The 15,358-nt window shown below is 43.6% G+C and overlaps 5 protein-coding genes across 6 annotated transcripts; 2 read left to right on the top strand and 3 right to left on the bottom strand.

The window, feature by feature from the left end:
• Positions 1-61: 61 nt before the first annotated feature.
• On the top strand, positions 62-2,191 carry LOC6737771. The gene has a single exon (XM_002084563.4). It carries the CDS (start codon positions 210-212, stop codon positions 2,133-2,135), a length of 1,926 nt encoding a protein of 641 aa, XP_002084599.2. The 5' UTR covers positions 62-209; the 3' UTR covers positions 2,136-2,191.
• A 212-nt stretch (positions 2,192-2,403) lies between these two features.
• On the top strand, positions 2,404-5,626 carry LOC6737769 (Y-box factor homolog). The gene is made up of 4 exons (XM_039293140.2): positions 2,404-2,889; positions 4,111-4,848; positions 4,919-5,016; positions 5,539-5,626. The coding sequence occupies exons 1-4, from the start codon at positions 2,715-2,717 to the stop codon at positions 5,584-5,586; spliced, it is 1,059 nt and encodes a 352-aa protein (XP_039149074.1). The 5' UTR covers positions 2,404-2,714; the 3' UTR covers positions 5,587-5,626.
• A 796-nt stretch (positions 5,627-6,422) lies between these two features.
• On the bottom strand, positions 6,423-7,660 carry LOC6737768. Of its 2 annotated transcripts, none has more exons than XM_016171363.3 (2): positions 7,088-7,660; positions 6,423-7,033 (listed from the first exon to the last, which is right to left on the bottom strand). In XM_016171363.3, exons 1-2 carry the CDS (start codon positions 7,577-7,579, stop codon positions 6,617-6,619), a joined length of 909 nt encoding a protein of 302 aa, XP_016031555.1. In that variant the 5' UTR covers positions 7,580-7,660; the 3' UTR covers positions 6,423-6,616. The 2 variants fall into 2 exon arrangements, with proteins under 2 accessions (XP_016031555.1, XP_002084596.2); XM_002084560.4 differs by having other exon boundaries at positions 6,423-7,021; positions 7,088-7,657.
• Positions 7,661-7,896: 236 nt separating this feature from the next.
• Positions 7,897-9,456, bottom strand: LOC27208015. The gene is made up of 3 exons (XM_016183636.3): positions 9,073-9,456; positions 8,788-9,011; positions 7,897-8,727 (listed from the first exon to the last, which is right to left on the bottom strand). The coding sequence occupies exons 1-3, from the start codon at positions 9,391-9,393 to the stop codon at positions 8,157-8,159; spliced, it is 1,116 nt and encodes a 371-aa protein (XP_016031554.1). The 5' UTR covers positions 9,394-9,456; the 3' UTR covers positions 7,897-8,156.
• A 356-nt stretch (positions 9,457-9,812) lies between these two features.
• LOC6737767 lies at positions 9,813-11,771 on the bottom strand. Its single transcript, XM_016171362.3, has 4 exons — positions 11,264-11,771; positions 10,550-10,956; positions 10,345-10,472; positions 9,813-10,284 (listed from the first exon to the last, which is right to left on the bottom strand). Exons 1-4 carry the CDS (start codon positions 11,489-11,491, stop codon positions 9,875-9,877), a joined length of 1,173 nt encoding a protein of 390 aa, XP_016031553.1. The 5' UTR covers positions 11,492-11,771; the 3' UTR covers positions 9,813-9,874.
• Between the last annotated feature and the right edge of the window lie 3,587 nt (positions 11,772-15,358).

Raw genomic sequence — 15,358 nt, 5'->3', positions numbered from 1 at the left:
TTCAGTTTCTTCATTTTTATTCCATTTCTATTTATTTTGTAGAAATCAAGTTTTGAGAACTTTTTTTCAAGTTACCCCAAAAATATTAGCCAACTAATGAAGTGCGCACGCAATGCTTTTCCTAATTGGGAACTACGGCTCCCGTGGGATATCCTCCACAGGTTGTGGTCACCCAAAGGATATTTCACTGGTTAGTCTGCTCGTGGAACATGAAGTTTTTGGTTGGATTGCTGCTCCAATTGTATCTTCCTGGGATTTATGCCCTGGCCGGGATTGCCTGTCGCATAGCCGTGGAGCAGAATGTCCAGGTGACCTATTTGTACCGTTGTGCCAGCTGTCTGGCATCCTTGGATGCGGATTACTCTGCCTTGGAAGTGGATCTCTATCGGTGTGTGGGCAGTAGACTGCCCGTAATCACACGGAACATCGAAGCACATGAATTGGAACCATTTAGACGAACGGACAGCTTAAGTATCTTCCAAATTCCGGCTGCAGAAAAGGGTGATTCCCTGGTACGCCGCATCCTGGACATGTTGAATCCTCGCCAGAGGCGCAAGCACTTGCACAAGTATCTGTTCATTTGGCCAGATGCCGGAAGGCATCAGTTACTGCGACTTTTCCGCGGCAGTTGGGCAAAGAAGATGCTCTACGGATTGGCCATTACCGGCAGGGAAAATGGCACCTTCGACTTCGATCCTTTTGCATGGGGTGGTCTCCAGGTGGTTCAGCGGCTGGATGGGGAAGTGTTTTACCCAAGAAAGATGAAGGATTTGAGGGGCTACCCATTGCGGTTCTCCATGTTCACGGATCCGTTGATGGCGGTGCCCAGAAGTCCTGTGGAGACCGCCGGCTACCAGGCAGTGGATGGAGTGGCGGCCCGAGTTATTGGCGAGATGTTGAATGCCTCCGTAACATATGTCTTTCCGGAGGATAACGAATCCTACGGTCGTTGCCTTCCGGATGGCAACTTCACCGGCGTGGTCAGCGACATAGTCGGTGGTCACACCCACTTTGCACCCAATTCCCGCTTCGTGCTCGACTGCATTTGGCCAGCGGTGGAGGTGCTGTATCCCTATACCCGTCGCAACCTTCACCTGGTCGTGCCCGCTTCCGAAATCCAGCCGGAGTACCTGATCTTCGTGCGTGTGTTTCGGCGAACCGTGTGGTACTTGCTCTTGGTCACCCTTTTGGTTGTGGTGTTGGTCTTCTGGGTGATGCAACGTCTACAGCGAAGGATTCCACGTCTCGGAGTCACCCAGTTTCAGGCAACCTGGTATGAGATTCTCGAGATGTTCGGCAAGACACATGTGGGTGAACCGGCGGGCAGGCTGTCCTCCTTCAGCTCGATGAGAACGTTCCTCATGGGCTGGATTCTCTTTAGCTACGTCCTGTCCACCATCTACTTTGCCAAACTGGAGTCCGGATTTGTGCGACCAAGCTACGAGGAGCAGGTGGACCGAGTGGAGGATTTGGCACATTTGGATGTGCACATTTATGCGGTGACCACGATGTACGATGCAGTTAGGAGTGCCCTGACTGAGTACCAATACGGTCTGCTGGAGAACCGTAGTCGCCAGCTGCCCCTGGGATTAACCACATCCTATTACCAGCCGGTAGTCCGGCGCAGGGATCGACGAGCGGCCTTTATCATGAGGGATTTTCACGCCCGTGACTTTCTGGCCATCACCTATGACTCGCAGGCGGAGCGACCAGCCTACCACATCGCCCGGGAGTATCTGCGCTCCATGATATGCACCTACATCCTGCCGAGAGGATCGCCCTTCCTGCACCGCTTGGAATCCATGTACAGTGGCTTCCTCGAGCACGGCTTCTTTGAGCACTGGCGTCAAATGGATCTGATCACTCGGGTTGGTGCGTCGCCGGATGCCGAGGAGTTTCTCGAGGATCTGGGCGACCAGACGGACACGGATTCCGGCTCCAACGAGTTGGCGATTCGTAACAAGAAGGTGGTCCTCACCCTGGACATCCTGCAGGGAGCCTTCTATCTCTGGTCCGTGGGTATTGGCATTAGCTGCTTTGGATTTGCAGTGGAGCACGCTCATTGGTTTTGGCGGAGACAGACACTACGGGATGCGGCTGAAGCTAGAAGTGACTTACGAATCCATTTAAGATAAAAAGTTAACTTAAAATATTTAAAATTACAAAAAAAAATGTATATGTATGTTTCTATAAACATTAAAATAAATTACTAATGAATTTCTCCACTATTTAAGGGGACACGTTGTTTTATACGCTTTAATTCATAATTTAATGAATTTAAAATTATTCGAATTAACCTTTTTTTAAATTTAAATGTAACGGCTTCTTGTGCTGTTATGGTTTAACATTCCGCGCGTAACAGCACGCTAGATACCCTCAGTACGAGAGCATCGATAGCACCCATCGATAGTCCGAGCACCAGCAACCCTGCCTCCGGCTGTCATGTTTCACTTCCGGAGCTTGCGAACAAAATAGAATCGCTAAGGCAAAGAAAACCCTGCGAGTGGCGAGTGTTTTAAGATCACACTCACAAACAACATCCAAAGTGGTTAGTGGCAGTTGAGAGAGTGCCCCAAGATCCCGAATACCAGCCGGGCAGACACAAACAACACCAGCAGCAGCAGCACCACCATCACCAACAGCAGCAGCAGCAGCATTTCCCGCTTTTCGCTTTCGTCGTCGCCGAACAACAAATAACAAAACCACGACAAACGATGGCCGATGCCGCGGAGAGTAAGCCACTGGCCGCCGAACAGCAGCAGGCGCAGCAGCAGCCGGAGCAGCAGCAGAATCCGCCTAATCCGCAGGAGCAGGATCACGAGCAGGAGCCGCTGGACGAGCTGCAGGGACAGCAGGGCCAGCCCGCTCCGCCCACCAAGGAAGTCATCGGTAAGGCTGAAACTCGCATGTTAAACCCAATTCCCAACCAATTTCATTCATGTGCCGCGAACACATGGCGGCTGCTACCAAAATAGCAATGAAAAAAAGGAGGAAAAAAAGAACAAGAAACATGCCTCCCTGCGCTCGTCGCACTCCATCTGTGTGTGTGCGTGTGTGTGTTTTGAGTCTTAAAATATACGCGCGTCGGCCATTTTGTGCGGCCAAAGGCAACGCAACGCATGTATATATGTATGTGCACGAATGCTCGCGCCGCCGGCTAACCAAATTGAAAATTCTGCCTTTTGCCGGTCGTCTGTCTATCCACCCACCCAACCACCAACCCCACCCGCTACGCTCCGCTTCTTCCCTTTAAAAAATGCCCCCCCATAGATGTACACACACACACACAGACACACACACATGCAGAGCGAGCCAGGGCAACCCAATTTGTTAATGCGCGCGCAGCGGGAGTGCGAACGAGAGGGCAGACAGCCGGGTGCGGGTGTGTGTGTTCATTGTTTTGGTACATCTATTTGCACACACACACACACCCACACGCATGGAAGCATGGCTATAAGGCGATTCCAAAACACGAGACCATAATGCAACTAATAAGTTACGATAATATTCGACGAATATTACAATCTATTTCAAAATAATTTGGTATGCCACTATATTTTTGCTTAGATCAATATCTTATTTGCACAGTTATATGATTTATTTGAGATTTTGGTAACCATAGTTCTAAATAATTGTTAACCAATAATTTGTGGTTATAAAACTTCTTTCAATGTTTTCGCACGCTTCAATGAGTTTACAAACTGCGTATTAGTTTAGTTTCAGCTGTATTGCGTTTTGCCCCTCCTTTATAATAATAAAAAAAAAATGCAAAGTATTATCTCAAAACTACCCCGTCTGTATAATAATTTAAGTTTCTAACGTAGAATTGTTTGTATTTTTTTGTTGCATTTTTATTGTTTAAAGGATTAAAAATGAAAGGTTTCCTATTTATATTTTTATTTTATTTTTATTTATTTTTTATTTTGGCCATTATCACACGTTTAATTAACATAGGAAAGTCCGTATTTATACTGTTTTATAATCATTGATACAGAATGGTTGCAACTGATTTTAAATTAAATGATCCTTATAGTTTGTGGAATAAGAACCGCCAAAAATATTGACCAATCCACTAAGAATATTCATAATTTCTAACCTTTCCATTTGCAGCCACCAAAGTCACCGGCACCGTCAAGTGGTTCAACGTGAAGAGCGGCTACGGCTTCATCAACCGCAACGACACCAGAGAGGATGTCTTTGTGCACCAGAGCGCCATTGCGCGGAACAACCCCAAGAAGGCGGTCCGCTCGGTGGGCGACGGTGAGGTCGTTGAGTTCGACGTGGTCATTGGCGAGAAGGGCAACGAGGCGGCCAACGTGACCGGTCCCTCCGGTGAGCCGGTGCGGGGCAGTCAGTTTGCGGCGGACAAGCGCCGTAACTTCCGTCCCTGGATGAAGAAGAATCGCCGCAAGGATGGCGAAGTGGAAGGCGAAGACCCAGAATCGCCGGCCCAGCAGCAACAGCAGCAGGCGGCACCAATCGTTGACGGGCAGCCGCAGCAGCAGGTGCAGTCCGGCCCGCGTCAACCACGACAGAACTTCCGCCGAGGACCACCTGGTGGACCGCCCGGAGGACCTCGAGGTGGCCCCCGAGGACCGCCTGGCGGAGCCCCCGGTGGCCCCCGGCGCTACAACAACTACTATCTGCGTCAGCCGAGACGCGGCCTGGGCGGCGGTGACGGCAGCGCCGAGCCCGGTGTCCACGATCAGAATCCCGAGGGTCTGCAGCGCGGCGAGGGTCAGGGACCGCGTCGCGGTGGCGGCCCACCGGGCGGACCCCAGCGGCGCTTCTTCCGACGCAACTTCAACAATGGTCCACCGCCACCACGCCGCGACGGCGGAGAATACAGTGAGTGGTGCACTTTGTGCTATTAGATAATTGGTATATATTATTATTAATTATTATTTTTCTGTTGCAGTTCAAGGCCAGGGACCGCCACGCCCTCAACAGCCACGTCCACGTCGCCAGAGGAAACCAAATGGCCCTGGCGGTGGTTCGGAGCAGCAGCCACAGCAGGTAATGAACTAATCACCAGCACCACCACGACAGCAGAAACAACTGAAACATCTTCGCCAAAACAAAACTACGATAACAACATCTAAACTAGTAAACATCACAGCAACAGTCAGCGGCAAGCCTAACAACAAGGTCTACAATAATAACATGGTGGAGGCGTCTTGAAAACCGAACAACTAACTAAAGTGCATTGCAGATGCATTCGTAAATAACCACTAACAAGCAGAACAGCCACACGCACCGACACCAAAAGCAGAGAAAAACAGCGATAGAGCGGAGAAACCTTAACATTAAACACTTTACACTTAACTTAGAGGCTTTGGGTCTAACATAACATTCTAATACTTTTAGTTTTTATCTACCTAACCTGTGACTAATTGGCTAACAAACAACACACACACACACGCACCTAATTTGAAACCGAAACCCGCATTTTGCTTTCAACCATTCGAGATTCTTTAAGTTGTACTTACGTTTATGATTTCTACCCCTCGCCATGTTTTCCCACGTTCAAATTCCCAGAACGGCGCTCAAGAGCTGCAAAATACAACCACAGAGAGCACTGCATAGAAAAGGATCCGATAGGATCTCCATCGTCAGCCGACAAAAAGAAAACATCATCAGCAGTAGCCGCAGCATAAAACTACAATCGCAGAAAAGCAACAGCAGCAGCAGCCCATCCTCAACATCAGCGACCACTGCAACATCATGGTGCAACAAGATCAGCAAATATTGCACCAAATTTTGCTAAATGAGCCGCCGCGTTTTTTCGGTTTGTTTGCTTTTTGTTTTGTTTCGTAGGGCAACAGAGAATCAATTGTACAACTCATACAACCAAACTAACATCCTCAAAATTTCAATCAAATTCAAAAACAAACAAAAAATTGTATCAAATTACCATCAAGCCTGGCCGTCGTCAAAAAATTGCATAATTGTGGAATTTTATTGTATGAACCAACAAAGCAAACACCAAAACATAAATAAATTTCAATTACACTGCAATTCAGATGGCGCCGGGGTATACAATTTACCTTAATGATTATTACACTTTTTTTTATTTATTCTTGAAAGCATTGTTACCCGTTGTGCGTTAAGCAAACCCATAACTCTAAGTTACTCGTTTTAAAGATCATTAAAAACGTATACCTATATCTATAACCACACCACCACTTTGTCCCATTTATGCATCATCCGAAATCGAGAACCATATAGCCATCGGGCGAAAAGAAATGAAAGCAAAGCAGAGCAAACAAACATAGGAGAACGAAAACATGTAATTCACAGCAAACAAACAAACAAAAAAACTGTAAAAGATGCAAAAATATACAACAAACGCAAGATGGCAACAAAAGAAAAGTAAAAAAAAACTTTAAAAACGTATTGGAAAAAATAAAAAAATTGAAAAACACTTTTTGGCATTGTTTATTTGTATTTGTGTAAATTCTAAACTCAAATTTCTATCGAATATATTATTTTATATATTTATTTTAGTATTTATATTATTTACTTATTGGGCATCTAAGTGAGCAAATCATTGAGTCTGCAATATAAATTAAATTCTTAAGCTAATTTCAATATATGGTATTGGCATGGTGAGGAGCTAAAGGTTTGTGGTCAAGGATGTGACCGTGGAAATGCTCAGTCGCTGCAGACGGCCCAAAACCAGTAGCTCATCTATGGAGCGCTTGGCGTAGAACTTTTGGTCCTCGTTCAGCCGCAGGAAGGCGTGAGCCCAGGCCTTGGCATAGGATTCCGCTTCGGAAATGGCACTGTCATCGAACTTTACGACACTTTCCGTTGACTTGGGCTCGATCGCCTCTTCGCTAGCATCGGAGGAAGTATGCTGGATGTCACATAGGTCCAGCTCGATGGGCACCTGATCTTCCGCCTCCACAATCGTAATCTCGTCATCCCGCTCCTCTGGCTCAATCGACAAGTTCTCCTCGGAAAAGAGCTTCAGCAGGGGTCTGGAGTGGGAGGATTCCAGTTCACGTTTCGATTTCAGCTGCAGGATAATCTAAATAATGTAGTTTCAGCTTGACTTTTATGCATATAAAAGTGCAGTACTTACAGTCTGCTCCTCCTCCAAAGAAGCCTCAATCTCATCCTCCAGATCGCTGTACTGGGTGACCTCATAGAACTGCTCACACCCCGTAGCATAGGATGTCGGTCGCATGGTCTTTGGTTTCTGGACGCGCTGCGACTGTTGGCTAGCTGGTGGCGCTGGGTCATGCCCGTAGGAGTGGCTGCCGTCGATAAGATGGCCATTCTGCTTGATATACCGCACGTGGCACTTGTGGATGCGCAGATTGGAGGTGGTGCCGCCGGTGCTCTGCATCACACGCTTACACCCCATGCAGAAGTATCGCCATTTCAACTTGGTGCCGTCCGGACGAGCGATTTCCCGGTAGACGTTCCAAACGGAACTACGCTTGTTCTTCTTCACCAGCCGATATTCCCCCGAGTTTATCTTCATCAGGATGTCCAGCTGCGCCTCCATGCACTTCTCCTCCTCGGGGGCGTGTATGAAAAACATATTTCGCCTCTCAATCCTTATGGTCATAGTAAAAATATTAAAAACACGGAGCTCCGAACTAAGTGGCAGCACCGTGGAGTTGGTTTCGATGTTCGATTACAATCGATATCGACATTCCAGATATTCCCATTTATCGAATTTAATTTATGAGGAAATTAAAAAAATATTAACCACTCAATTAAAAATAGTTATTTCACTACTTTGAAGTATAATATATAATAAATAAAAATTAAACAATTTTTCGTTTTAAATTTCAGATATACAAATGTTTTATATAAATACAAATTATAAGCCTTTGGTACAATAATTGAATCCTAAAATAAATTGAAGTACATTTTGGCGAAGATGTTTTTACGACTTCATTTTATTAAATCTTAAATATATCTGCTGAATTGTAATAAGACGCAATAAATCACAAATCAGTTTATACTAAATAGTAGTTGAAATAAAAAATTGAGTGACTGCCAAAATGAGATATTTAAACGTTTTGCTACATGATTTCTGAAAAAATTCGATGAATGTGATGCCTTTTAAGTTTACGTTAATAATGGTGGAAATTCAAAATGAACTTTATTGTGCAATCACTCGAATTTCGAACAGGTATTTATGCATGTGCGCCGCCTTTGGGTTTAGATAGAAGATCCATGAAGTCCTTATGAAACGACGACATCTCTCGCACGAAAAACTTCATCAGTTTGCATTTTTTCTTCTCTATGACCAGCTTTTCCTCCTCAATTTCCATTATTCTGGCGGCTCTTTGGCGCTTAGCCATTTTCATTTCCTCGGTCTTGGAATTCTGTTGATCAAGCTCGTCTTCATAGTTCTCCTGGGAATGAACTGTGGACGACTCTTCGATTTCCCTGATTATGTTATCCTTCAGAATACGCAGTTCATCCACGTCTTCTTGTGCTTCTTCCGCATATTCGTTTATATTGAAGCTATCCCCTTCTCCAGGGTGTTCTTTTTGTGACCTTAGGTAGTTTGTATCCATCAATGGTTCGTCAAGTTGACTGCCAAATGAATTGTGTTCGCTGTTCGTATTGGGTACACTTCCAGACTTATCCAGAGGCATGTTGTCAATTATGTTACGATCGGAACTAAATATCATCTTTAGGGTCTCGAAGTATTCCCACTCGGATTTGTGTCCAGTTGTCTTTTCCATGTGCGATTCACGACTGAAATAAATTGGAATATTAGATAAGGAATATGCTTAGATAAGTATATGCTCTTCTTACCGATACTGTTGGCCCATGTCATCAATTTTGTTCTTGATCTCCGTGAACGTGAATCCCAGTGACTTCATTTCGCCGGTCATTTTCCAGATAATCTTGACCCGCTTGCGTGAGTCCCTCAAATCGACGCAGTGCCGTGCCCAGAGTTCGAGGAGCAGTTCGACCGCGTGAAAGGACCACTCCGATGGCTGAAAGGAGTTCCAGCTCAGGCGGCGCTCCAGCGAATCCTGCAAGTTAGACATGGTATTTTGGACTACTATTAGCTTCTAATGGCGTCGTTGTACGTACGTCTAGCTGAGGTGGATGGATTTCCGCGATACCCTCCTCGCAAAGTTCCTCGGTGCGCAGGTAGTCTACATGGCATTTATGGGTGCGCAGATTGGACGTGTTGAAGGATCGCATGACGCGCTTGCAGCCCGTGCAGAAGTAGAGTCCATTGATTATGGCACCATCGGTGCGCACGATTTCCCGATACACCTTCCATACGGAGCCGCGCTGCTTGCGTCGCAGTAGTCGGTACTCGCCGCGGAGTACCTTCGCCGAGATCACCTGGTTGGATTCGAATTTTGATACGTCCTGCATCGTGCGGGCCTCAATCATTTCGTCCATACGCTCGAAAAGTATAAACAAAACGTGCCTAGAGATGGGCAGCAGCTCAATATCGATTTTTCTATCGCGACTTCCAGCAGTGGTCGGTATTGACTTCAAATAGCTATCGATAGTTTATGATATCGATTTAAATTATATACGAAATTCTAATTAAAAAAACACATTTCACGAATTTAGAAGCTAAACGAAAAATTTGTTAAAATCGCATGGTCAGCGCAACAAATAGGATTTAAAATAAACTCATAATAGTCCTATAATTAAAAGAAGCCAGTCGTAATTAAAGTTTTGCTTAAATAAGAGTTAAATATAATTTCATTGCATTTATTTTTACAAATTCTTTCTTTTTACAGTATATATATATATTTAGATTAAATTAAAGTTGAAGCAATATTACATTAAATATTCAATTTTAGTTTTAGTTGTATATTCTGCTAAAAAATTACCACAATGCTACTTCTACGTATAACACTTAATATTTACTCTAATTCTTACGTTTAAGCAAATAAACGATATCCTTGTGAAATGCGTTTAGCTCCAGCAGTGCATCCTTCATAACCTGCAGCTTTTCTCGCTCGATCGCCAGTTTTTCCTCCTCTATTTCAAGGAGTCTGTCCGAATGGCCGGTCGATGCTTTCCGTTTTGTCTGGTATTTTAAAATTGGCGATGGGGATAGATCCTTTATGTGGTCGTCATCATCATCCTCCTCCTCCTCCTCGTCGTCGTCTTCCGGGATTTCCGGAATGCTGGGTGAGGGAGTTCGCGTTCTTTTCTTGGCTTTGCTAGCAACCAAATCACTTTCAAATACATTCCCATGTTCACCGGCCACAGAATCGTCTTTTATTGAAGCCAATTCCTCAGGCTCATAGTCCTCATCGCTGAACAGAGCTTGAGCTGTAAAATAAGCGTATATTTAAGATATCATACCAAGCGTTTATTGCAGTACAACTTTACCTGGATTTTCGGCGGTAATATCTTCGAAGACATCAACTGATTTTGTGCCAATCAGAAGTGCTTGAAGCTTATGAAAGTGCTCCCACTTGGATGGCACTCCAGTTTCCCGAACTCTCTCAGCTTCTATTCTGCAAATAACAATATAAAAGTTAATATACTATAATTATTAACATTTGCTATGCAAAATATAAGATATATAGCGCACCTATACTTTCGCGACAAATTGTCCATTTTGGTTTTAAGCTCCGTGTGACTGGGCCCAAACTGACTCATCTCCCTAGCCATTTGCCGGTAGATGAGCACATTTTTGGACTCGCCACGGAAATCCTTCAAATGCTGTGCCCACAGTTGCAGCAACATCTTCTCCGCATCCTTTTTCCAAACGTGTCGCTCCGTTTTCGTATAGTAGTCCTCAAACTTTTCCTCCTTCCCAACATTCTTGGGCAATGGCGAGATGCCATTGGCTCGGATCGCTGGCTCGACGACAATTTTCTGTGCAACGTTTATCTTGGCGGTTCGCTGTGGTCCCGTCGGAGATCCTTCATCGCTCAGCAGGGCTTGGAGTGAGCTCTTCATGCGCGGCCCTGGCTTACGACGTTCTGCTGTTATATTCTAGAAGAATCAGTTGTTTTAGAAGCATGGTTACTAAGGGCTTAAATAGAATTTTGGTATATTTGCTAGTTATCCAGGTTAGGCTAAGTAGACTTCATACAGAAATTAGGTCAAATTTGATATTCTATCACATGTTTTAACGAAAACACACTGTTCTGATAAAGGAAAAGGTACATTTAAACCTTATGAAAAGGTAAACAAGTCTATCGCCGCCCATGTGGAATTGGTAAACAAGATATCTGGTGTGTGGCTGTACTTGGGAAAACCGGGTAACACCCCAACTACCCATGTGGGGCGAGGGACTCACTTCCTCCGGCTGCGAATCCTCCGCCAGGAAGACGGTCTCGTAGAACTTCTCGTACTCCGATTTTGGCGGGAACGACAGCTGCGACTGAGTTTTCTTTTCGGCGGCAGCAATACTCTGATTGCGACTGTTTAGTGCGATTCGCTTGCTCCTCGGGCCGATCAGTGTGCTCCGTGTACTTCGCGGCATCTCCTTGGCTCCGGCGGCATCGTCAATACTTCTGGACGGCATTACGTTGGGCCCTTTCTTGTCCACCGATAGATAGCGTGAATTGTTGTGATTTTATTTTGATAATTGCTAAAAAATGTCTTTTGTAATTGCTGTTGCCGTGACTAGAGATGCAACAAGAGTCGATAGCTGTGCAGTACTATCGATTGTTGTAGTAAGGGAAGTTTCTAAACACTGGTTATTGGTTTGGGTTATCGATAATTTAGCATTAATACGCAGCCCTGGTTAAAATGGCGGGTAATTTAAAAATTTGTTTTAATTTAGATTTCAAATATTTCTAATTTGGATGATGTAAAAGTAAGCGTTATCAGCAAATCAAACGTTATTTAAGTTAAATGTATCAAAGCCTTCTTATAATAAAACTAGGTGTTGCAACAAAAATACGTCTCTTTAAAACATAATTTCTTGTATAAATTATTTTATTTACTTTACCAATTCAAATGAAGGTGCATTTCATTTGCTTTAGCATTTATATTTGTTAGGCACTGCCTACTAATACAATAACGACCATTTAATTTACATGAATTGATGTAGGGACAATTACCACAGATGTCATCCTATGTGGATTTCGCACGCACTTTTAGCTAATCAAGCTGGGTCAGCCGGCATTTGCCGCAGCAAATGTATCTGCATCTGCGACTGCGAACTGCATCTGCATCTGCATTTGCATCTGTATCTGGAAAAAAGCACAAGGCACAACGGACGACGGCAATCAGCGACAATTGCCCAAAGATTGCGACTAATGGTTACAGTTGGACCGACGCACGTCGTCGCATCAGACAGAAGGTGCCTGTGGGAGACTTGCAACCGGTTTCGAATGATTCTCCTGTCTTCCGACTCTTGCCGTTCCCACATGGAGAAAAAGTGAACAAATCCGGCCAACAATTGGGTTACAATTTCAGTCTGTCAATATTTCAATGTGTTACATTCTTTAAAACAATAGAATTCATTAGGGAAAGAACTCAGAATTTTCCACAGATTGATACATTGAAAACTGCTCTATTTAATTTGATTATGTTTATTTTTCTCAGTGGAGTCTCCTGGCTCCTGCTTTTCGGCCGGCTGCAAAAGTTTGTGGCTCGTGCTCGGTGATTGCCAGCTGCTTGTGGCCAAAACTTATGGTTTAGCATTTAACCTGTCACTTAATCGAAAAAGCTGCCCTCTGCCATCGAGAAGTCTTTTTATTTTTTAATGACTTTTGGCTCGTGCCGCAGCAGCAGCAGCTGTTGGAGCAAAAGGTTCCTCAGGCTGACCACTGTTAGATGGCCCAGATAAGAAGGAATATCAGGGCCATATTGAAAGGTGGAACAATTTCATTTGCTTGAAGAAGTTATATATCTGAGCAGATATCATCAATCAATCATCAAATGTGTTATATAACTTTATATATCGCATTAATGCAAAACTCTTAATTTTACGACCTGGAAACGTGTAACAATTTTATTCATAGCAAATAGGAAATGTGCAACTGCAATTATGATGCCACGGCTCCCTCCAATCCACTCCATACCATACCATACCAATCCATTCCACTCCATTCTAGTACCGATCCCGATCCCAATCCCAGTCCAATTCAGGCAGCAGCACATAAAGTCGGTGATCCAACTGTCTTGTTGATCGTAGCTTTCCTCATTGTGTCGAGCCAACTTAATTGTTTCTTGCGGTTGCTGACATTGTTTCTTTTTTGCCATCCGCTCGGCAACCCCATCGCATTTGGAGGAAAAAGCCCGACAACTGTGGCCATGACTTTGTGCAACTGGCGACATCACATAGCCACTGTTGCACACTCAGAAAAAAATCCACTCAATCAAGTTCAAAATATTTCAAGCACTAGAAGTCTTGAATATTTGGTGGTAAGGCAATAAGTTTGCTTAAAATTGAATAATTTTTAAATGCAGACTATGCTAGCATATAGTTTAGTTTCATTTTAATATTAAATATATTTTTCAGTGCATGAACATTAACAATGTGCCGATGGCCCCATGGCATCATTATGAGACGGGCTTCGAAGTTGAGACTGGGCGAAACCTTATTTGTTTGGCGCATAATTTAAGTTAAGGCCCGTGCAATGTCGCATTGTTGAATGTTGTCCGTTGTCTGTTGCATGCTGCATGCTGCAAGTTGCATGCCGCATGTTGCCAGTTGGTCGATGGTCGTTGTTGCTGGCCTACGCGCTTTGTTGCTATTGCAATTGATGGGCAGAAAAAGACAATTAAATAAAATGAGGATTCATGCGATCATCTAAACGAACGGAAAAGGTTCGGAAATTCATTTTATTTATTTTCAATGCAAATGAATGTAAATTTTAGGCTTTAATTCAAGGGAATAAGAAAGATAGTGTAAATACATAGGTAATAATATAGTTTAGGATCAAACTACTGGATAAGTTAAGAGTTAATATATTTGTCTCTGCAAAACTTTATTTTAGAATTATTACACAATTGAGTTATGTTCAATACTTGGTTTCTCTTAAGTGACACATAAATCTATCACTGATTTATATTTATTTTTTGTGAGTGTACTGATGGCTTGGCCCAATCCGAATCCGTTGGATATGCCTGCTGGCGCTTGATTGCAGGTTGTCATGGGCTCGGCGCACTCGACGCGCATCCATTCAGTCAGAAGTGACAGACGGCACAAATCCACGTATCCCCACATATCCACATATCCCCACATCCTATGGGATCCCCAGCGATCGCAGTGTGTATCTCTCGAATTGCATTTATGTTGGCCATGTCCCTTTCCTTGACGTGGGTCGATGTCGGTCCGTTCTTCTGTGAGTGTTTCCAACTGGTTTTCAGATCAGCAGGATGGCAGGGTGGTATGGGTGTATCCACAATTTGCTGCATTGCATTATATTATTGCATTTTGCATCTTTAAATCGACTTCAGATCTTGGTAACAGCTCTGTTGGCGACCAAAAGTGGCATCTATGCACAGAAAATAGTAGATTCAAATATATATTTAATAGAATAGGGAAATATATTATACATATAAGTTAAGTTTTATTATTTTAATGTTACTTTTGTATGTATTATATTTTATTCAACATGTTCCAAATGCTACGTTTCTATAATTTTGAACTTTATACCATTTCTTTCACTATAGAACTACTATTTTTACCCTACACATATTACAAACATTTTTTTTCGGTGCACTTCATAACTATATTGACACAAGTCTGGCCGTAAAGAAACACAACTTATGCGGACTGTGTGTGGTGCACTCGGTGTGTGGGTGGGTGGTGCAGCCAGATAAGATATGTGCATATGCCTGCCTAAGCCGAACAAAATCTGCATAAATGTGCCACAGCTGAAGCGTTCCAAACGAGGCTTAAGTGCTTTTTTTTTTGGCCCAAAGAAGTCGCCGAAACTGGCAGACTTGGGAAAATCCACGGGTTTCACAACAATCAGAAAGGCGGAATATTACTTTCACATGACCAACTATTTAACAGGATGTTTATCTATTATAAATTTAAGTAAGCATAACCTGGTTTAAACTTACTTTTAAGTGAATATATCAAGGATCTAGGTAGATATCAGATATATTTAACTTTAACAACAAATACTGGGCTGTCGGTTAAAAAACTATGCAACTTGTTTATTCACAAACGTAGTTAGTACCTCAAGCTAAATTTATTATATATTCACTTCAATAGGATGAAGTTGTTTTTTCGAGATAGCAGCTACACCCAAAGTTTATTCATACGTTAGACATACATTTCAATTAGGCGGACAAGCCCAACCAAAATCAGTTAACATCGTGGGCTGAGCTTAACCCAATTTACCCATCTTGAGGTGGCCTAAAAGTTCTAGGAAAAAGAGAATAACAAATAATTTCCTATGGGCTATCAACTCAATCTAACTGTGAA

Source organism: Drosophila simulans, chromosome 3L (assembly GCF_016746395.2).
Source record: "Drosophila simulans strain w501 chromosome 3L, Prin_Dsim_3.1, whole genome shotgun sequence".
Classification (NCBI taxonomy): Eukaryota; Metazoa; Arthropoda; class Insecta; order Diptera; family Drosophilidae; genus Drosophila; species Drosophila simulans.
Note: the sequence above shows the minus strand (reverse complement) of the source record. Positions and strands in the feature narration are given on the sequence as shown.